We start from the raw sequence: 22,660 nt of genomic DNA, 5'->3' as shown, positions 1-22,660 counted from the left end.
TAAATTGCTGTAACTGCGGGGTGTTATAACGATGAGATTTTTGTCAAAAACATGATGACGCCAAATCCTAACAAAAGAGAATGCCTTGTCCATCAAATTCATCTTCTCAACCACAACCAAAAATCTATGAACAGAGACAACTTCCTTAAACGGTTGTATGTTTAGTTAACCCTGGGTTGCTACGATTTTGAGATGTTTCTCCATAGTTCTTTATAGATCGTCTTAGCTAGGAGCTGCTGCAACTTTATAGTTTTTTATCTGTTGTACCCGACGAACTTTTGATGAAAATGTTTGCCAATCTCGTTTTTCCAATAAAAAAACTAAAACCCATTGTTCGTCCGGGAAAGTATGTTTTGGTTTCGTAATTAGCGGAGATGGAATCTACGCAAGAACGATGTAGCGATGGAGGCAGCCCGAAAACGGGTACTTCCATGTCGTTCGCAGGACGCGCACCAAAGCCAGAGACTTCGGGGACACGAAGTTCGAGAACCCACCTCGTACTTTTCGATGCTGGGAGCGATTCGCCGGCTCGCCATCGCCGGCCCCACAGGGGGGAAATCTTCAAACGGAGCCCAGCGAAGGGTGTTGCTTCTAATCCAAAGCCAGAAAATGGGATGAGATCTTACGTGAAAGCAAAGGCCAAAGACAAAAAGCACAAGTTTTTGCCGCAATAAAATCGGCACTCTGCCCCTCCTCCGTATCGCATGAGTCAACTCGCAGCGTAGCTCGTAATCGTCACTTAAAAATTCTATCTGTTTCGCCAAAAACGCAAACTTTTCCAGTTCTTTTTGTTTAACTACCGGTCCTGCTTATACCCACTTCTTCGTTGACTCGGTCTGTCTATGGCTATTTGTCAATCGGGGCATTTCAGGTACATGATCGTTTTTGCCAGATGAGTATCGAGAGGGGCAGAATTGTCTGCTCTTTTTTCTCTGTCATCCAGTTCTAACCTTGGTTCGTTTTTTGCTTAAATTCAGAGTGTTGAACGGTTGCTTTTAACGATTGCTCCGTTAGTTTCTTTGATGTGAATCCTATTTGTGGCTCTGTATTGTTTGCTTCTTATTTGCTCCAAAATTTGGAATTGCGTATGTGGGTGATGAAAAGCCTGGATTTTGCTGTTGTTGCCTCATCGTCTGTATCAGCATCGGTTGTCTCAATGAGTCCATGTAGTGATAAAATGTTGTCAGAAGGTTGTTACAAAAGGTTCTGAGTGATTGGTTTTCTATATCTGGGCAGGATTAGATTACCTCAACAAATGACGATCGTGACTTTGTTCTCTTTTCTGTGATATCAATCTTATCGATCGTAGCATGACTGAGTTTTCTACTGAACTTCCCTTCATTAGGGCGTGCTGAAATCGAATGTGGTAGAGGAGTGACAATGCGGGTTTGCAAAGAAGCTCCTAGCAGTGGCCTTCTGCTATTCCTCTTCATCGGCCTTTCTTCTGTATGGCAATGTTTTGCTCTTGATGTTGAGGCGAATCAGACTGCACTGCTGCTCGTTAATGCTTCCACGGGTCGGGCGATACCTGAAACGCTGTTCGGTATATTCTTTGAGGTCTGTTCAGGACCCTAGAAGAGTTCATTATTCTATTTCCGTCAATGTCCTTTTTTGCAATTATGTGGATCCGTGTGTGAACTGGTCTACTGAGAACTTTCAGGGAAATGATAGACTTAGGTTCATGATCATCCGTTTGACCTTTTGATGCCATGTTGAGATGGCATGCCATGCTTTTGTGTGTAGCAACACTTGTACGAGCCTATTGGTTTCTAATTGCTTGCTGCATGCACAACCATCCACCTTGAGGCAGCATTTACTGACCTGCCTAGAGAGATGAACAGCAAAGTATCATTATTTCCTTAGTTACTCTAGAGCTACCATTCTACTGGTTGATGCATTGCAACGACTAGACATGATTTCTAGCTTTTGCTGTTCCTTTTGTTTCGTTGATGGTGGATATGCCTCATATGAAGTGTCATCATTGCAGGAGATCAACCATGCTGGGGCTGGAGGATTGTGGGCGGAGCTTGTAAGCAACAGAGGTGATCTCAGGATCCCTTTTTCTCAGTGTGCTTATCTGTTTTGCAAATGGTAGACTCAACAACAGTGCTTACTTTACATAGCTAAGTTGTAGATGGAATTGGATGTGCCCCTGCTCCTATTGGTTTGGTCGGAATGGATTGCCAAATCCTTTCTCAGACGTCTAGTACAAAAGCGGAATTATTTGCTCATGCATGTAGGCTCATCTGCATGATTTCGACACTATTCGGATGCTTTCCTATTAATACACTTTAATCCTCGAAAGAATGTTTTGCTTCGATTCATTCTTTATCTTCCGGTGGTTAATGGACATAGAAGAAGCTGTCCATTTTTTGTGTCCAGTGTATCTCTCATCTTCTCATGAACTTCATATTTTAGAGGATGGGCAGTTGTTTATGTTAACTGCTGCACTCTGAAGGTGCCGTCAGCTGAACGAAATTCCTGTTTCATTCTAACTCCAGGATTTGAAGCTGGGGGCCCTAATACACCCTCAAACATCGACCCATGGTCGATAATTGGGGACGAGTCATTTTTGGTTGTTTCAACCGACCGGTCATCATGCTTTGAACGCAATAAAGTTGCACTTCGGATGGATGTGCTCTGTGACAGCCAAGGTGATAATATGTGTCCAGCTGGTGGTGTTGGTGTGTATAACCCAGGATTCTGGGGCATGGTGAGAACTAATGACTGTTTGATTTCCTAAACAATTATTGTTTTACTTCTACTCTGATCTTCCATGAATAATAGTAAACATGGCTTCCTGTTCTCATCTCTATCTGTTGGATTCCAGTTTTTTATTTTCCAAAACATTTCGGATCCATACAGTTCCTCAACAGTTTCTTCAACTTCATGGATCTACTTTCGAATGCTTGGATAATTTTGTCTTCTTGCTATCTGCTTTTGAATATTTTTATGTACTTCAAATCCTATGATTTGTCTCTCTTCAGAATATAGAAGAAGGGAAGACGTACAAAGTGGTCCTTTATGTTCGTTCATCCGGGTCAATTAATGTATCTGTATCTTTGACGGGCTCAAGCGGGACGCCGACTCTGGCTGCTGCGAACATAATGTAAGTACCATTTAAGTGTTCACAGAGACCCAGATAAATAGTGTTAATTTGAAAATGTGGTATCCTTGTGGACCTGATTTTCACTCTGCACTCTCTCTATTCCATCTTTATGCTCTTTCTGGGGCACCTTCTTCTCTTTTAATTGAATAATAGTATGCATTAGGAGGTACGAAGAGTCTTAATAGAGTGATGCCAGGAGAGAGGATCTACTGGATCGGCATGATGATATTTGAAAGTCTTATTGCAGAGCTTCTGCTCCTGACATATCAAACTGGACAAAAATGGAGGTTCTTTTGCAAGCCAAGCAATCAAATACCAATTCTAGACTTCAGTTGACGACCACAAATAAGGGAGTGATATGGTTTGATCAAGTCTCAGCTATGCCTCTGGCAACGTACAAGGTATCAACTTTTTTTCTTTGACACACCAAAGCCCATTAGGCAGTGTCTTATGACCGGAGCACATGCTAAAAAAGATTTATGCCCGTTCTTCTGTTTGAATCATTGTTTCTTTCGAACAACCTTGCGGTTTTCTTTCTGAAGTGATCCACTTTTGCCATACACTATCTCTTTGAGGGAAAGTCGTCGTCACCAATTATTTTTATTTTGGAAAGGAATTGCCCCCTTAACCCTATTGAGAGAGATTATGTCAGTATGGCTGCCTTTCATCTGGGCATAGGTAGACTAATACAGAGAGAAGGTTTTTCTAAAGAGGAATTTAATATCAATATCCCATACTGCTTTCAACATCTAGTCAATAATTTTTGTATCGAGCATTTCTTCTTGCGGGTTTTATGTGGAGTTTCTGAAGCATGGGATGTGAATCTACGTGCTTTTAGCTGAAGTACGAGAACTTGACTGTAGGTGCTTTTAACACTGCAGTTCTTTGCTTTCTGCAAAATTTATGCATTATTTGTTGCCTATCTAAATGTCCCGTGATGTTCTTCCAAAAACTTACCTTGCAACAGGGACATGGTTTCAGAACTGAGCTTATTGAGATGCTTGAAGATATTAAACCTCAATTCCTTAGATTCCCGGGTATATAATTTTGCTTTTACCTTTTAGGTCATGCTACACTAATGTTTTATGAGGTGGACTGTGTGCATCTAGACTTGAATATCGGTGATCTCAGATGCTAATTTTCCCTAGTTGCATCAAATGCGTTTATCTGCTCTAAGCTGATCTTTAAATTTCGGGATTTGCTTTATGTCATTGGTCTACTAAAATGACTAAAACCTGCAATGTGGAGGACAATAGATATGGAATATTCAACAAGATAGGATTAATGTACGAGAAAACCTTTGAGCGTTTAATCATTCTTATGTGTTCTTATTCCTTAGTTGGCTGCTGGTTTGTAGGTGCTTAAGCATGCATGCATGCAAGCTTATGTAATTCACATATCAGTTTCTTCATTTACTCCAATGCAATTTGGCCTTATGGTTTTGTTTTAAATTTGTCCATTGGAGGACAGAATTAGTTTCATTTTATCTAACCACTTTCTAAACCTGAGTATCCACTAGCTAATCTTGACAGAGACCAAATTCAGATTTTAAGACTCGACTTCCAAGTCCATTTTACTTGCAGAATTGCTGCTCTGAAATTCCTGTACTTAAGCACTCTCCATACAGCATCGATTTTCTAAACAAAGGTTTTAGATGTCACTGTTCAGCACAGCGAAGAGTTTCATGAAATTATACTCCTCGACTTATACTGTTTCAACTAAGTTTTATTTGGAAAAATTGGCTATGAATCAATTTTTCCAATACTGTGGCTGTTAGTTCTTCATATAGCAGTACGAGTTATATCAACTGAGCCGCATGGAGACTATTCTCTCCTTTTATTAATCTGATGGCTGTCATTTTTTCAAGGACGGTTGTATAGTGGTTTGCAATTGAGTTTCTCGACAGAAAATATATATATGATTTCTATCTTTTGAAGCCTATCTTTTGAAATTTCTTCTCTCATCATTCCAATAATTTTTCATAGACGCAAGTTTTTCACGTCTCTAATCATCAGTAGGCATTGCAATAGGTATCCCCAGAACAGCCCACAGTAAGCTTTGATAAATTACTCATACTTCTCATCTTAGCTCATGATCTTTTCTTCTTTTTTCTTCTAGGTGGCTGTTTTGTTGAAGGTGAATGGTTAAGAAATGCATTTCGGTGGAAAGAAACTGTTGGACCATGGGAAGAGAGACCTGGCCACTTTGGGGATGTGTGGAAGTATTGGACTGATGATGGTCTCGGTTACTTCGAGTTCCTTCTGGTCAGTATTTATACTTTTGGTTGCAATTATTTATTCTCGTAAAAGTACTTCTAGGACTTTAAAGATGTACATTTGGGTTTAATTATATAATGTGATGGTTGCTTTCTTTGCAGCTCGCAGAGGACCTGAAAACGAGACCAATATGGGTGTTTAACAATGGTGCTTTAGCATCTTGATGCTATGTTACTTGTTTATCCTTTTCGTTTTTTTAACTTTCTTATTTTTTCTTTCTGTAGGAATCAGCCTCAACGATCAAGTTGATAGTTCTGTTGTCTGGCCTTTTATAAAGGTGAGTCCAAATCTCGTCCAATCTTGCCAATTAATGGCCTGTCAACATTGATCAATCAATGAGCAGCGGTAGCCTTACACGATTTGTCTATTAGTATGTCTCATCATCTCTGAAGCAGAACCGGACAGTATCAATGTGCACTGATAGATATAATGCATTTAATGTCCTCATATAGTGAGGAATGCTCCATGAATACATTCCATCAGTATGCAATTACTTCTGCACAAATTGTCATTGTAAGTGAATGACTTCTACTTTTAGAAAGCAAGAGGATTAAATATTGAGTGAAGATGATGGACCAATCTGGACAAAGCATTCCTTTTCAGTGGAGCCTGATTCATTACGGACACATCATCTTTTAGCTGCCTTTTCTTTTTGTTCAACACTTTAGGTGGTTATTATGGATGAGACTCCATGGATCTTGATCATGTGGACATGTAAATGCCGTCTCAATTAAGTTATGTGAAAATATTGTAGCTGCTCTTTTGTCAAGTGTGAGCCACTGGTTCTTCAATTTAAGTTATCTGGACATTTTATTAGCTGCTCTTTGTGTAAGTGTTAGTCCTTTGATTTATATGAATATTCTTTTTCACATGATGTCGACAGTTTGCAGCACTTACTCACGAGATAAATTTTTCGCCGTCTGTCAATTTGAAGGGTTGGTTTGTTTTCTGGTAATAAAGGTTATGTCAAGGTCAATGACCTTTTAACTTAACTCCAGGAAGCACTTGACGGCATAGAGTTTGCTAGAGGGGATCCCAATTCTACGTGGGGTTCCTTGCGAGCTCAAATGGGACACCCTGAGCCTTTTGACCTACGATATGTTGCTATTGGGAATGAAGAATGTGGCTTGAAGAATTACCTAGGTTGGTTTGTGACTGTCGTCACCTTTTCCCTGATGTTATGTCTGAACTTCAAATGTAGGACTGATCCAGTAAGATCTTCTTTTTGTATCGAACTGACCAGGGAGTTACCTCAAGTTTCATAGCGCTATAAAAAGTGCCTATCCTGACATTAAAATGATTTCCAACTGCGATGGCTCTTCTCAACCATTAGATCACCCAGCTGATTTCTACGATTTTCACGTAAGTCGAACATTGACATCTTTAATGCTGCAATTGGCCGTTGCTACAGATTTCTTTGTGTTATATTTTAAATCATTTCACTGATGAATACCTTTGCTTCTTGCTTAGGTGTATACATCTGCCAAGAATCTATTTTCTATGGCTCAGAAGTTTGATACGACGTCCCGAGCTGCTGGTCCAAAGGTGTGGTCTGATGTGTCTAGTCATAACTAATATACACATCGAACCGTGCATTACAGTTGATCTTGTGATCTACTGTGTTCAGGCTTTTGTAAGCGAATATGCTGTGACTGGGAATGATGCGGGCACAGGAAGTCTATTAGCAGGCTTGGCTGAAGCTGGCTTCCTTATCGGGCTAGAAAAGAACAGGTGTGCTCTCTGTTTCCATACGAGTGCGTGGGTGTGTTTGTGCGTGCGTGTGCACGCACTTGCTCTCGTGCCTTTTATTTCCATGTGAAAAGAGGTAACATATGTAATTGACTAATTATTTTCACATTGGGGAAATCATTTGAATTCAAGGATGTCGCTCTGATTTTATTTTGAGTTTATCCTTTGCAGATGAATAAAAGAAAAGGTTATTGATCAATTTTGTCTTATTGGTTGCAGTGATATCGTTGAGATGGCAAGCTATGCACCGCTCTTCGTCAATTCAAACGATAGGAGGTACTTCCATCAATGCCCTTTTTGAATATTGGTCTGGTGGAGACTTTTAGCATTAAGCAGGATTTTTAAAGTTCTGGCTAAGGATTGATTCCATCCCTAGGTGGAATCCGGATGCAATCGTTTTCGATTCATCACGTCTCTATGGAACTCCAAGTTACTGGGTGCAACGGTTTTTCACCGAGTCAAGTGGAGCAACTCTTCTTGATACAACAATTCAAGCGAGTTCCTCCAGCTCACTTCTCGCCTCAGCGATCACATGGACAAATTCAGAGGATAAAAAAAGCTACATCAAGATCAAGGTCTGTGATAGGGTGCAATGCGTTGATTTTGTGTAGTTATGTTTGTGCTCTAATCCCAGTTAATATTCGACTTTTGGGGTCGATGGGTTTCCTTTTTTTTCAGACGTGAGACCCTACTATGGTAGGAAATAAGAGCAGTGTGGCCCTCATAAAATAAATGCTGCAAGATTTGCTTTGGTGTGTCTTATCCACATAAACGTGCACTATTTGGTTAGGTAACCTGGTAATTTCTTGCAGATTGTGAACTTTGGTAGCAGTTTGGTTAATCTAACAATTTCCATTAGCGGCCTGGATCAAAATTCGATACAAAAGTCTGGATCCTCAAAGATGGTATTGACATCTGCTAACTTGATGGACGAGAACTCCTTTTCTGAGCCGAACAAGGTCAGAACATCTCGTCTTTCCTATTTCCCTGATGATGTCTTATTTAACTTTGAACTTTAATGTGGACGTAATTTGTCATGCTGGCAAGTGTAAAAGGATGTGTTAGTTCATCCGAATTGATTTTCTGCAATTCAAGTTGGGAGCTAGGATAAGAAAGACAATCGAGCGAATACAGGCTTAATGATATGGAGGGTATTTTCTCATCTCACCTTCCAATATACAATTTTGGCCAATGCAATGCAGGTGGTGCCGATCCAAAGTCTACTCGAAAACGCAGGCAAAGAGATGGATGTCGTTATCTTGCCCTATTCCTTCACCTCCTTTGATTTGTTAAAAGAATCGACAAGCATCCGGATTAAGGGAGATGATCATTCTTCTAGATCTTCTATCTAATTTATATAACTGATGATTGTAATTATATGGAATAATCTCATAACTCAGATGTTGTCGCTCTCAATCCAAGTTATGTAGGACTTGTGGTTGTAAAAATGTACTTCATGCTTAGCTGCTGTTCGAGGCTATAGAACAGTAAATTATATTACATATGCTGCTAAAGTTGTAATTCTCACCTTGTCAACTTATCATGCATTATCCTTGTTTCGCTTGATTTGCGCTGCTCAAGAGACGCATGACTTTGGGCAATTCGTGTTGCAAGTGGGTTTTGATTGAGAAGTAGAATCCGTGTTATCAAAATACTTTCTTGTGATTTTCTATAGTATAGAACGAGTCGATCATCCACTTTTGAAGTGATATTTTATGGAACATAGTAGTGATAGTGTTCCTATGTCGATCAAGGGTTTCCATTTTTTGAGAAGTATCACGATGATGCTCCAAAGTTTTGTCAAATGGGTCTCGGCCGAGGAACGAATTTGATTTCTGGCAAAAATTTCATAAATTAATTTCCGGCAAAAATTTAATTTCTAGAATAGAATTATTACCATTCGTGCCCTAAAACTCATTGTTCGTCCGGGAAAGAATGTTTTGGTTTCGTAATTAGCGGAGATGGAATCTACGCAAGAACGATGTAGCGATGGAGGCAGCCCGAAAACGGGTACTTCCATGTCGTTCGCAGGACACCTACCAAAGCCAGAGACTTCGGGGACACGAAGTACGAGAACCCACCTCGTACTTTTCGATGCTGGGAGCGATTCGCCGGCTCGCCATCGCCGGCCCCACAGGGGGGGAAATCTTCAAACGGAGCCCAGCGAAGGGTGTTGCTTCTAATCCAAAGCCAGAAAATGGGATAAGATCTTACATGAAAGCAAAGGCCAAAGACAAAAAGCACAAGTTTTTGCCGCAGTAAAATCGGCACTCTGCCCCTCCTCCGTATCGCATGAGTCAACTCGCAGCGTAGCTCGTAATCGTCACTTAAAAATTCTATCTGTTTCGCCAAAAACGCAAACTTTTCCAGTTCTTTTTGTTTAACTACCGGTCCTGCTTATACCCACTTCTTCGTTGACTCGGTCTGTCTATGGCTATTTGTCAATCGGGGCATTTCAGGTACATGATCGTTTTTGCCAGATGAGTATCGAGAGGGGCAGAATTGTCTGCTCTTTTTTCTCTGTCATCCAGTTCTAACCTTGGTTCGTTTTTTGCTTAAATTCAGAGTGTTGAACGGTTGCTTTTAACGATTGCTCCGTTAGTTTCTTTGATGTGAATCCTATTTGTGGCTCTGTATTGTTTGCTTCTTATTTGCTCCAAAATTTGGAATTGCGTATGTGGGTGATGAAAAGCCTGGATTTTGCTGTTGTTGCCTCATCGTCTGTATCAGCATCGGTTGTCTCAATGAGTCCATGTAGTGATAAAATGTTGTCAGAAGGTTGTTACAAAAGGTTCTGAGTGATTGGTTTTCTATATCTGGGCAGGATTAGATTACCTCAACAAATGACGATCGTGACTTTGTTCTCTTTTCTGTGATATCAATCTTATCGATCGTAGCATGACTGAGTTTTCTACTGAACTTCCCTTCATTAGGGCGTGCTGAAATCGAATGTGGTAAGAGGAGTGACAATGCGGGTTTGCAAAGAAGCTCCTAGCAGTGGCCTTCTGCTATTCCTCTTCATCGGCCTTTCTTCTGTATGGCAATGTTTTGCTCTTGATGTTGAGGCGAATCAGACTGCACTGCTGCTCGTTAATGCTTCCACGGGTCGGGCGATACCTGAAACGCTGTTCGGTATATTCTTTGAGGTCTGTTCAGGACCCTAGAAGAGTTCATTATTCTATTTCCGTCAATGTCCTTTTTTGCAATTATGTGGATCCGTGTGTGAACTGGTCTACTGAGAACTTTCAGGGAAATGATAGACTTAGGTTCATGATCATCCGTTTGACCTTTTGATGCCATGTTGAGATGGCATGCCTTGCTTCTGTGTGTAGCAACACTTGTACGAGCCTATTGGTTTCTAATTGCTTGCTGCATGCACAACCATCCACCTTGAGGCAGCATTTACTGACCTGCCTAGAGAGATGAACAGCAAAGTATCATTATTTCCTTAGTTACTCTAGAGCTACCATTCTACTGGTTGATGCATTGCAACGACTAGACATGATTTCTAGCTTTTGCTGTTCCTTTTGTTTCGTTGATGGTGGATATGCCTCATATGAAGTGTCATCATTGCAGGAGATCAACCATGCTGGGGCTGGAGGATTGTGGGCGGAGCTTGTAAGCAACAGAGGTGATCTCAGGATCCCTTTTTCTCAGTGTGCTTATCTGTTTTGCAAATGGTAGACTCAACAACAGTGCTTGCTTACTTTACATAGCTAAGTTGTAGATGGAATTGGATGTGCCCCTGCTCCTATTGGTTTGGTCGGAATGGATTGCCAAATCCTTTCTCAGACGTCTAGTACAAAAGCGGAATTATTTGCTCATGCATGTAGGCTCATCTGCATGATTTCGACACTATTCGGATGCTTTCCTATTAATACACTTTAATCCTCGAAAGAATATTTTACTTCGATTCATTCTTTATCTTCCGGTGGTTAATGGACATAGAAGAAGCTGTCCATTTTTTGTGTCCAGTGTATCTCTCATCTTCTCATGAACTTCATATTTTAGAGGATGGGCAGTTGTTTATGTTAACTGCTGCACTCTGAAGGTGCCGTCAGCTGAACGAAATTCCTGTTTCATTCTAACTCCAGGATTTGAAGCTGGGGGCCCTAATACACCCTCAAACATCGACCCATGGTCGATAATTGGGGACGAGTCATTTTTGGTTGTTTCAACCGACCGGTCATCATGCTTTGAACGCAATAAAGTTGCACTTCGGATGGATGTGCTCTGTGACAGCCAAGGTGATAATATGTGTCCAGCTGGTGGTGTTGGTGTGTATAACCCAGGATTCTGGGGCATGGTGAGAACTAATGACTGTTTGATTTCCTAAACAATTATTGTTTTACTTCTACTCTGATCTTCCATGAATAATAGTAAACATGGCTTCCTGTTCTCATCTCTATCTGTTGGATTCCAGTTTTTTATTTTCCAAAACATTTCGGATCCATACAGTTCCTCAACAGTTTCTTCAACTTCATGGATCTACTTTCGAATGCTTGGATAATTTTGTCTTCTTGCTATCTGCTTTTGAATATTTTTATGTACTTCAAATCCTATGATTTGTCTCTCTTCAGAATATAGAAGAAGGGAAGACGTACAAAGTGGTCCTTTATGTTCGTTCATCCGGGTCAATTAATGTATCTGTATCTTTGACGGGCTCAAGCGGGACGCCGACTCTGGCTGCTGCGAACATAATGTAAGTACCATTTAAGTGTTCACAGAGGCCCAGATAAATAGTGTTAATTTGAAAATGTGGTATCCTTGTGGACCTGATTTTCACTCTGCACTCTCTCTATTCCATCTTTATGCTCTTTCTGGGGCACCTTCTTCTCTTTTAATTGAATAATAGCATGCATTAGGAGGTACGAAGAGTCTTAATAGAGTGATGCCAGGAGAGAGGATCTACTGGATCGGCATGATGATATTTGAAAGTCTTATTGCAGAGCTTCTGCTCCTGACATATCAAACTGGACAAAAATGGAGGTTCGTTTGCAAGCCAAGGAATCAAATACCAATTCTAGACTTCAGTTGACGACCACAAATAAGGGAGTGATATGGTTTGATCAAGTCTCAGCTATGCCTCTGGCAACGTACAAGGTATCAACTTTTTTTTCTTTGACACACCAAAGCCCATTAGGCAGTGTCTTATGACCGGAGCACATGCTAAAAAAGATTTATGCCCGTTCTTCTGTTTGAATCATTGTTTCTTTCGAACAACCTTGCGGTTTTCTTTCTGAAGTGATCCACTTTTGCCATACACTATCTCTTTGAGGGAAAGTCGTCGTCACCAATTATTTTTATTTTGGAAAGGAATTGCCCCCTTAACCCTATTGAGAGAGATTATGTCAGTATGGCTGCCTTTCATCTGGGCATAGGTAGACTAATACAGAGAGAAGGTTTTTCTAAAGAGGAATTTAATATCAATATCCCATACTGCTTTCAACATCTAGTCAATAATTTTTGTATCGAGCATTTCTTCTTGCGGGTTTTATGTGGAGTTTCTGAAGCATGGGATGTGAATCTACGTGCTTTTAGCTGAAGTACGAGAACTTGACTGTAGGTGCTTTTAACACTGCAGTTCTTTGCTTTCTGCAAAATTTATGCATTATTTGTTGCCTATCTAAATGTCCCGTGATGTTCTTCCAAAAACTTACCTTGCAACAGGGACATGGTTTCAGAACTGAGCTTATTGAGATGCTTGAAGATATTAAACCTCAATTCCTTAGATTCCCGGGTATATAATTTTGCTTTTACCTTTTAGGTCATGCTACACTAATGTTTTATGAGGTGGACTGTGTGCATCTAGACTTGACTATCGGTGATCTCAGATGCTAATTTTCCCTAGTTGCATCAAATGCGTTTATCTGCTCTAAGCTGATCTTTAAATTTCGGGATTTGCTTTATGTCATTGGTCTACTAAAATGACTAAAACCTGTGTAGAAATTTAGGAGAAACTGTTCTAAGTTTTATTCTCCAGAAAGGGCTACGAAATTACATGAGGCCTCTGGCCTTTTATAGCTGCTCGTCCAGCTAATTATTTTGTGCTAACTACCGAAGCAAAAAGCCAGATATACTAGCCATAAATCTGGTTAGTATCTGCTGGTTTAAAAAAAATATCAGCACCCTAAAACTTAGGAAACAAATTCCTAAAAGCTAACAAACAAAATCCTGAAAATCTGGAAACAAAATAATCGAACTTCTACTGCTAACTAAAATATCCGGATCTGGTTTTCAACACTCCCCCTCAAGCTGGGTTATGAATGTCTATCATACCCAGCTTGCACCTTAGAGTCTCGAAACTATTTCTGGATAAAACCTTGGTCAGTATATCCGCTGTTTGATGATTGGTTGGAACATACAAGAGCTTCAATATTCCTTCATCAAGTTTTTCTTTGATGAAATGTCGATCGATCTCCACATGTTTTGTTCTATCATGATGAACCGGGTTCTTGGCAATCTCAATAGCAGCTTTGTTGTCACATAATAATAACATAGGATTGGTATTAGTGAATCCTAGTTCATTTAAGACTCTTCTCAGCCACATGCCTTCACATATTCCTTGACACATTGCTCTAAACTCCGCTTCAGCGCTGCTCCTAGCAACAACGGGTTGCTTCTTGCTTCTCCAAGTAACCATGTTGCCCCATACGAAGGTACAATACCCTGTTGTTGACCTTCGGTCCGTGAGAGATCCAGCCCAATCTGCATCCGTGAAAATCTCCACGTTTCTCTCCTCTGTTTTCTTAAAGTAAAGCCCTCTTCCAGGACTTCTCTTCAGGTACTGTAAAATTCGAAAAACTACCTGTAGGTGCTTCTCTGTTGGTTGGTTCATGTATCTACTAACCATACTTACTGCGAAACCAATGTCTGGCCGAGTATGTGAGAGATAGATTAGTTTGCCAACTAATCTTTGATATCTCCCTTTGTCCGTTAATGGTCCTTCTTCTTCCATCTCGGTTTTATAGGTAGAATCCATGGGGTTGTCAGCTGGTTTACACCCAAGCATACCGGTTTCCTTCAAGAGATCAAGAGTATACTTGCGTTGGGAAATTGCAATCCCTTTCCGTGACCGAGCTACCTCCATACCTAGGAAGTACTTGAGTTGACCTAGGTCTTTAACTTCGAATTCTTGTGCCAAGATATTCTTCAGTTTTCCAATCTCCTCCAGATTGTCACCAGTTAGGATTATATCATCGACGTATACGATCATTATTGCTCTTCTACCTTCATCTGACTTCTTGACAAACATTGTATGATCTGTTTGACATTGAGTGAAGTTCAGCTTCTCAACGACCCTTGTTAACCTCTCGAACCAAGCACGAGGTGATTGCTTTAGGCCGTATAGGGATTTCTTCAGTTTGCATACCTTGTTGAAGCTCTCTTTAGTGTCAATTCCAGGTGGGACCTCCATAAAGACTTCTTCCTCCAATTCCCCATTTAAGAAGGCATTCTTTATGTCTAATTGCTGTAGGGGCCAGTCCAAGTTAGCTGCAAAAGAGAGCAACACTCGGATGGAGTTTAGTTTGGCCACCGGAGCGAAGGTTTCTTCGTAGTCTATTCCATATGATTGTGTGAATCCCTTAGCGACCAGCCTTGCCTTGAAACGATCAACACTACCATCGGCGTTGTGCTTAACTGTAAAGACCCACTTACATCCCACCAATTTCTTCCCAGCTGGCAATTCTGTATATTCCCAAGTCTTATTCTTCTCAAGTGCATGAATTTCCTCAAGAACCGCTCTTTTCCACTCAGATTGAGCAAGTGCCTCATGGATATTCTTGGGAATTTGAATGTCGCTCAACGTTGAAACAAATGCCTTGTATTTCGGAGACAACTTTTCGTAAGACACAAAGTTGTTAATGGGATGTTGAGTGCACTGTCTCTTCCCCTTCCTAAGAGCAATAGGCTGATTAAGATCATCAAGTACAGCAGAATTTTCTGAGTTTGCAGAAGCATTACCTTCATCGACAGTGGGTCTTGAACTCGGATCTGTCTCTTGAGCCGGCCTTGATGTAGTACGGTCCTCCAACTCCTTTTGAGTCTTGTGCCTAGAGTAGACAATTACCTCTTTATTTTTGTCTTGTGTAGCATCTTGAATGGGTAGACACGAAAGACTTTCGGATGTTGGATGACTCTCGGATGTTGGAATGGGTAGATACGGAAGACAAGGAGAATTTGTTTGTTGTGATCCGAATGACTGAGAAGTGTCCCAAAAATAATATTCCTCACAACTCTCCCCCTGAATGATATTTTTGGAGTGAAAGGGCTGGTGCTCAAAGAAGGTAACATCCATGGTGGTATAAAAACGCTTTGTTTGTGGGCAATAACACTTATATCCACTTTGATTTGGAGCGTATCCTAGAAACACACATTTGAGGGACTTAGGATCTAGCTTGCTGCGATGTTGCTGATTTATATGAACAAATGTTGTGCAGCCGAATACTTTGAGTGGGATATGTGAGGCAAAACGAATATGTGGGTAGGTATGAAGTAGCCTTTGAAATGGTGTTCGGAAATCTAGAACACGGGAAGGCATACGATTGATGAGATATGTGGCTGTTAACACTGCTTCTCGCCAAAAATGTTTAGGAACATGAGTGGCTATCATAAGAGAACGGGCGACTTCCAAAAGATGCCTATTTTTTCTCTCCGCCACTCCATTTTGTTGTGGAGTTTCTACACAAGAGCTAATATGTATGATACCTTGGCTATTTAGATATGACCCGAGCTGTGAGTGAAAGTATTCTCTCCCATTATCCGTTTTGAAAACTTGGATTTTTGTGCTGAATTGGGTTTGGATCATTTGGTTGAAGGTTTGAAAAATTCGGCCAATATCTGATTTTTCTTTCATCAGAAAAAGCCAAGTGAGTCTTGTGTGATCATCAATGAAGGTAACAAACCACCTAGAACCAGTAATATTATTGACACGAGAAGGTCCCCAAATATCACTATGAATCATGTGAAATGGATGAGAAGACTTATAAGGTTGCAAAGGGTATGAACTGCGAGTATGTTTGGATAATTGACACACCTCACATTGAAATTTTATTGAATCTTTATTGAACAAAGAAGGTAGCAACCTTTTTAAGTACGAGAAATTTGGATGACCTAACCTATAGTGCCACAATCTTACTTCACTCTCTTCCTTAGCACGAGATGCTACACATGACATCTTCTTGTTTTTCCATTCTGAGGCATTAACTCGCAGAAGGTAGAGGCCCGCATCCATCTCAGCACTGCCAATCGTCATCCCCGAGTTCAAAACCTGAAATTCACATGAGTGTGGGAAAAATTTAGTAGTGCAGCCTAAATCTTTGGTTAACTTGCTGATGGAGAGAAGATTATAGCTGAGTTTGGGAATAAATAATACTGAATTCGGTGTTATATCTTTTGAAATAACCATTGATCCAACACCAGCCACCTTTGAGCAAGAACCATCAGCAATTCGAACGCTAGTGCCGTTTTGACATGGATTGTACTCGTTGAACACTGTGATATCTCCGGTCATGTGGTCGGATGCTCCCGAGTCTACAACCCAAGAGGTGATTGTCTCTGTTTAGCACTAAAAGGCATTTAGAGAATTACCTCGTTGAGCTATTGTTCTTTGTACTAACCCCTTACGAACGGGTTGCCTTAACCGATTCTGTAGCAGCTTTTTCAGCATCTCCGGTTGCTCTTTGTTGAAGGGACTCGAATCTACCGAAGCGTTTGTTTCGGTTTGGACTATGTTGCTTCTGCTCTCCCGGTCTTGAGTAGGACGTGAGGCTGATGGCTTCCAATCATCTGGCCGACCATGAAGTTTCCAGCATGTGTCTTTTGTGTGACCTGTCCGTTTGCAATGATCACACCACGGACGACCACCCTTTCGCTGGTTGTTGTTGTTTGACTGAGTGCCTCGACTGTAGGATGGTTGAGATCCTCGGGCTATTAAGGCAGAATTTTCTGGATTGGTCTGGTTTTTTGAACAACCAAGCATCACCTTTCGCCGAGTCTCTTCTCTCCTGACCTCCGCAAAAACTTCTCGTACATTAGGTAGGGGCTTTATGCTCAGAACTCGTCCACGTACCTCGTCAAGCTCTTGATTCAAGCCTAACAGAAATTTATAGATGCGTTCTCGATCTTGAATCTGCTTGTACCGCTTGCTATCTTCAGGACAACTCCACATCATATCTTCCAGCATGTCAAGTTGCTGCCAATGACGCATGAGTTGGTTAAAATAATCAGTGACTGAAGATTCCCCTTGCCTTAGATCATGAAGAATGCCCTTGATCTCGAAGATGGCTGAGGTGTTATCTTTGTTGGAATAAGTTTCATGAACAGCATCCCAAATCTCCTTCGCTGTTTGGTAATACATGAAATTCTCCCCTGTTTCATTCGTCATTGAATTCAGCAGCCAGGACATCACCATGTTATTTTCCACCTTCCATGTTCGATAGTTTGGGCTTGTCGCCTCAGGTTGTACGGCAACTCCAGTTAGGTAATCTTCTTTACCTTTTCGCAAACGAAAATCATGACAGAATGGGACCATTGATTGAAGTTGTGACCGGTAAGTTTATGACCGGTGATGAGAAGAGTTCCCCCTTCGGATACATTGATAGGTTGGGTAATCAAAGGAGAGTTCTGAGCTTTAGGGTCTGAGGTTTCACTCTCAACCTCGCTTGCCATGGTGGCTCTAGGGGTATTTTGTCATGGTGGAAACACTCGGAGATGTGGTAGAAAAGAATGGTCCGATCGAGCTCGATACCATGTAGAAATTTAGGAGAAAGCTGTTCTAAGTTTTATTCTCCAGGAAAGGGCTACGAAATTACATGAGGCCTCCGGCCTTTTATAGCTGCTCGTCCAGCTAATTATTTTGTGCTAACTACCCGAAGCAAAAAGCCAGATATACTAGCCATAAATCTGGTTAGTATCTGCTGGTTTAAAAAAAAAATATCAGCACCCTAAAACTTAGGAAACAAATTCCTAAAAGCTAACAAACAAAATCCTGAAAATCTGGAAACAAAATAATCGAACTTCTACTGCTAACTAAAATATCCGGATCTGGTTTTCAACAACCTGCAATGTGGAGGACAATAGATATGGAATATTCAACAAGATAGGATTAATGTACGAGAAAACCTTTGAGCGTTTAATCATTCTTATGTGTTCTTATTCCTTAGTTGGCTGCTGGTTTGTAGGTGCTTAAGCATGCATGCATGCAAGCTTATGTAATTCACATATCAGTTTCTTCATTTACTCCAATGCAATTTGGCCTTATGGTTTTGTTTTAAATTTGTCCATTGGAGGACAGAATTAGTTTCATTTTATCTAACCACTTTCTAAACCTGAGTATCCACTAGCTAATCTTGACAGAGACCAAATTCAGATTTTAAGACTCGACTTCCAAGTCCATTTTACTTGCAGAATTGCTGCTCTGAAATTCCTGTACTTAAGCACTCTCCATACAGCATCGATTTTCTAAACAAAGGTTTTAGATGTCACTGTTCAGCACAGCGAAGAGTTTCATGAAATTATACTCCTCGACTTATACTGTTTCAACTAAGTTTTATTTGGAAAAATTGGCTATGAATCAATTTTTCCAATACTGTGGCTATTAGTTCTTCATATAGCAGTACGAGTTATATCAACTGAGCCGCATGGAGACTATTCTCTCCTTTTATTAATCTGATGGCTGTCATTTTTTCAAGGACGGTTGTATAGTGGTTTGCAATTGAGTTTCTCGACAGAAAATATATATATGATTTCTATCTTTTGAAGCCTATCTTTTGAAATTTCTTCTCTCATCATTCCAATAATTTTTCATAGACGCAAGTTTTTCACGTCTCTAATCATCAGTAGGCATTGCAATAGGTATCCCCAGAACAGCCCACAGTAAGCTTTGATAAATTACTCATACTTCTCATCTTAGCTCATGATCTTTTCTTCTTTTTTTCTTCTAGGTGGCTGTTTTGTTGAAGGTGAATGGTTAAGAAATGCATTTCGGTGGAAAGAAACTGTTGGACCATGGGAAGAGAGACCTGGCCACTTTGGGGATGTGTGGAAGTATTGGACTGATGATGGTCTCGGTTACTTCGAGTTCCTTCTGGTCAGTATTTATACTTTTGGTTGCAATTATTTATTCTCGTAAAAGTACTTCTAGGACTTTAAAGATGTACATTTGGGTTTAATTATATAATGTGATGGTTGCTTTCTTTGCAGCTCGCAGAGGACCTGAAAACTCGACCAATATGGGTGTTTAACAATGGTGCTTTAGCATCTTGATGCTATGTTACTTGTTTATCCTTTTCGTTTTTTTAACTTTCTTATTTTTTCTTTCTGTAGGAATCAGCCTCAACGATCAAGTTGATAGTTCTGTTGTCTGGCCTTTTATAAAGGTGAGTCCAAATCTCGTCCAATCTTGCCAATTAATGGCCTGTCAACATTGATCAATCAATGAGCAGCGGTAGCCTTACACGATTTGTCTATTAGTATGTCTCATCATCTCTGAAGCAGAACCGGACAGTATCAATGTGCACTGATAGATATAATGCATTTAATGTCCTCATATAGTGAGGAATGCTCCATGAATACATTCCATCAGTATGCAATTACTTCTGCACAAATTGTCATTGTAAGTGAATGACTTCTACTTTTAGAAAGCAAGAGGATTAAATATTGAGTGAAGATGATGGACCAATCTGGACAAAGCATTCCTTTTCAGTGGAGCCTGATTCATTACGGACACATCATCTTTTAGCTGCCTTTTCTTTTTGTTCAACACTTTAGGTGGTTATTATGGATGAGACTCCATGGATCTTGATCATGTGGACATGTAAATGCCGTCTCAATTAAGTTATGTGAAAATATTGTAGCTGCTCTTTTGTCAAGTGTGAGCCACTGGTTCTTCAATTTAAGTTATCTGGACATTTTATTAGCTGCTCTTTGTGTAAGTGTTAGTCCTTTGATTTATATGAATATTCTTTTTCACATGATGTCGACAGTTTGCAGCACTTACTCACGAGATAAATTTTTCGCCGTCTGTCAATTTGAAGGGTTGGTTTGTTTTCTGGTAATAAAGGTTATGTCAAGGTCAATGACCTTTTAACTTAACTCCAGGAAGCACTTGACGGCATAGAGTTTGCTAGAGGGGATCCCAATTCTACGTGGGGTTCCTTGCGAGCTCAAATGGGACACCCTGAGCCTTTTGACCTACGATATGTTGCTATCGGGAATGAAGACTGTCACAAGAAGAATTACCTAGGTTGGTCTGTGACTGTCTTCCCCTTTTCCCTGATATTATGTCTGAACTTCAATGTTGGATTGATCCAGTAAGATCTTCTTTTTGTATCGAACTGACCAGGGAATTACCTCAAGTTTCATAGCGCTATAAAAGTGCCTATCCAGACATTAAAATGATTTCCAACTGCGATGGCTCTTCTCAATCATTAGATCACCCAGCTGATTTCTACGATTTTCACGTAAGTCGAACATTGACATCTTTAATGCTGCAATTGGCCGTTGCTATAGATTTCTTTGTGTTATATTTTAAATCATTTCACTGATGAATACCTTTGCTTCTTGCTTAGGTGTATACATCTGCCAAGAATCTATTTTCTATGGCTCAGAAGTTTGATACGACGTCCCGAGCTGCTGGTCCAAAGGTGTGGTCTGATGTGTCTAGTCATAACTAATATACACATCGAACCGTGCATTACAGTTGATCTTGTGATCTACTGTGTTCAGGCTTTTGTAAGCGAATATGCTGTGACTGGGAATGATGCGGGCACAGGAAGTCTATTAGCAGGCTTGGCTGAAGCTGGCTTCCTTATCGGGCTAGAAAAGAACAGGTGTGCTCTCTGTTTCCATACGAGTGCGCAGGTGTGTTTGTGCGTGCGTGTGCACGCACTTGCTCGTGCCTTTTATTTCCATGTGAAAAGAGGTAACATATGTAACTGACTATTTATTTTCACATTGGGGAAATCATTTGAATTCAAGGATGTCGCTCTGATTTTATTTTGAGTTTATCCTTTGCAGATGAATAAAAGAAAAGGTTATTGATCAATTTTGTCTTATTGGTTGCAGTGATATCGTTGAGATGGCAAGCTATGCACCGCTCTTCGTCAATTCAAACGATAGGAGGTACTTCCATCAATGCCCTTTTTGAATATTGGTCTGGTGGAGACTTTTAGCATTAAGCAGGATTTTTAAAGTTCTGGCTAAGGATTGATTCCATCCCTAGGTGGAATCCGGATGCAATCGTTTTCGATTCATCACGTCTCTATGGAACTCCAAGTTACTGGGTGCAACGGTTTTTCACCGAGTCAAGTGGAGCAACTCTTCTTGATACAACAATTCAAGCGAGTTCCTCCAGCTCACTTCTCGCCTCAGCGATCACATGGACAAATTCAGAGGATAAAAAAAGCTACATCAAGATCAAGGTCTGTGATAGGGTGCAATGCGTTGATTTTGTGTAGTTATGTTTGTGCTCTAATCCCAGTTAATATTCGACTTTTGGGGTCGATGGGTTTCCTTTTTTTCAGACGTGAGACCCTACTATGGTAGGAAATAAGAGCAGTGTGGCCCTCATAAAATAAATGCTGCAAGATTTGCTTTGGTGTGTCTTATCCACATAAACGTGCACTATTTGGTTAGGTAACCTGGTAATTTCTTGCAGATTGTGAACTTTGGTAGCAGTTTGGTTAATCTAACAATTTCCATTAGCGGCCTGGATCAAAATTCGATACAAAAGTCTGGATCCTCAAAGATGGTATTGACATCTGCTAACTTGATGGACGAGAACTCCTTTTCTGAGCCGAACAAGGTCAGAACATCTCGTCTTTCCTATTTCCCTGATGATGTCTTATTTAACTTTGAACTTTAATGTGGACGTAATTTGTCATGCTGGCAAGTGTAAAAGGATGTGTTAGTTCATCCGAATTGATTTTCTGCAATTCAAGTTGGGAGCTAGGATAAGAAAGACAATCGAGCGAATACAGGCTTAATGATATGGAGGGTATTTTCTCATCTCACCTTCCAATATACAATTTTGGCCAATGCAATGCAGGTGGTGCCGATCCAAAGTCTACTCGAAAACGCAGGCAAAGAGATGGATGTCGTTATCTTGCCCTATTCCTTCACCTCCTTTGATTTGTTAAAAGAATCGACAAGCATCCGGATTAAGGGAGATGATCATTCTTCTAGATCTTCTATCTAATTTATATAACTGATGATTGTAATTATATGGAATAATCTCATAACTCAGATGTTGTCGCCCTCAATCCAAGTTATGTAGGACTTGTGGTTGTAAAAATGTACTTCTTGCTTAGCTGCTGTTCGAGGCTATAGAACAGTAAATTATATTACATATGCTGCTAAAGTTGTAATTCTCACCTTGTGAACTTATCATGCATTATCCTTGTTTCGCTTGATTTGCGCTGCTCAAGAGACGCATGACTTTGGGCAATTCGTGTTGCAAGTGGGTTTTGATTGAGAAGTAGAATCCGTGTTATCAAAATACTTTCTTGTGATTTTCTATAGTATA

At 40.4% G+C, this 22,660-nt stretch overlaps 1 protein-coding gene and 1 pseudogene across 6 annotated transcripts; both read left to right on the top strand.

Annotated features, from left to right (window-relative positions):
* The first annotated feature begins 574 nt into the window (after positions 1 to 574).
* LOC115667946 (alpha-L-arabinofuranosidase 1-like) lies at positions 575 to 8,533 on the top strand. 6 transcript variants are annotated; one of them, XM_056302340.1, is made up of 18 exons: positions 575 to 954; positions 1,346 to 1,557; positions 1,988 to 2,042; positions 2,502 to 2,713; positions 2,988 to 3,109; positions 3,357 to 3,510; positions 4,077 to 4,146; positions 5,228 to 5,373; positions 5,487 to 5,532; positions 5,610 to 5,662; positions 6,384 to 6,528; positions 6,629 to 6,747; positions 6,856 to 6,930; positions 7,013 to 7,116; positions 7,354 to 7,410; positions 7,511 to 7,709; positions 7,947 to 8,093; positions 8,337 to 8,533. In XM_056302340.1, the coding sequence occupies exons 2-18, from the start codon at positions 1,381 to 1,383 to the stop codon at positions 8,484 to 8,486; spliced, it is 2,031 nt and encodes a 676-aa protein (XP_056158315.1). In that variant the 5' UTR covers positions 575 to 954; positions 1,346 to 1,380; the 3' UTR covers positions 8,487 to 8,533. The 6 variants fall into 6 exon arrangements, with proteins under 6 accessions (XP_056158315.1, XP_056158314.1, XP_056158316.1 ...); XM_056302339.1 differs by having other exon boundaries at positions 576 to 871; XM_056302341.1 differs by having other exon boundaries at positions 940 to 1,009.
* A 667-nt stretch (positions 8,534 to 9,200) lies between these two features.
* LOC130134696 (alpha-L-arabinofuranosidase 1-like) lies at positions 9,201 to 22,510 on the top strand (annotated as a pseudogene).
* Positions 22,511 to 22,660: the final 150 nt, after the last annotated feature.

Source organism: Syzygium oleosum, unplaced genomic scaffold (genome assembly GCF_021117445.2).
Source record: "Syzygium oleosum isolate NSW1041296 unplaced genomic scaffold, Sole_v2.1 Sole_v2.23, whole genome shotgun sequence".
In the NCBI taxonomy this organism is placed as follows: domain Eukaryota; kingdom Viridiplantae; phylum Streptophyta; class Magnoliopsida; order Myrtales; family Myrtaceae; genus Syzygium; species Syzygium oleosum.
The sequence above is the reverse complement of the archived record's forward strand: the minus strand, read 5'-3'. Positions and strand labels throughout refer to the sequence as shown.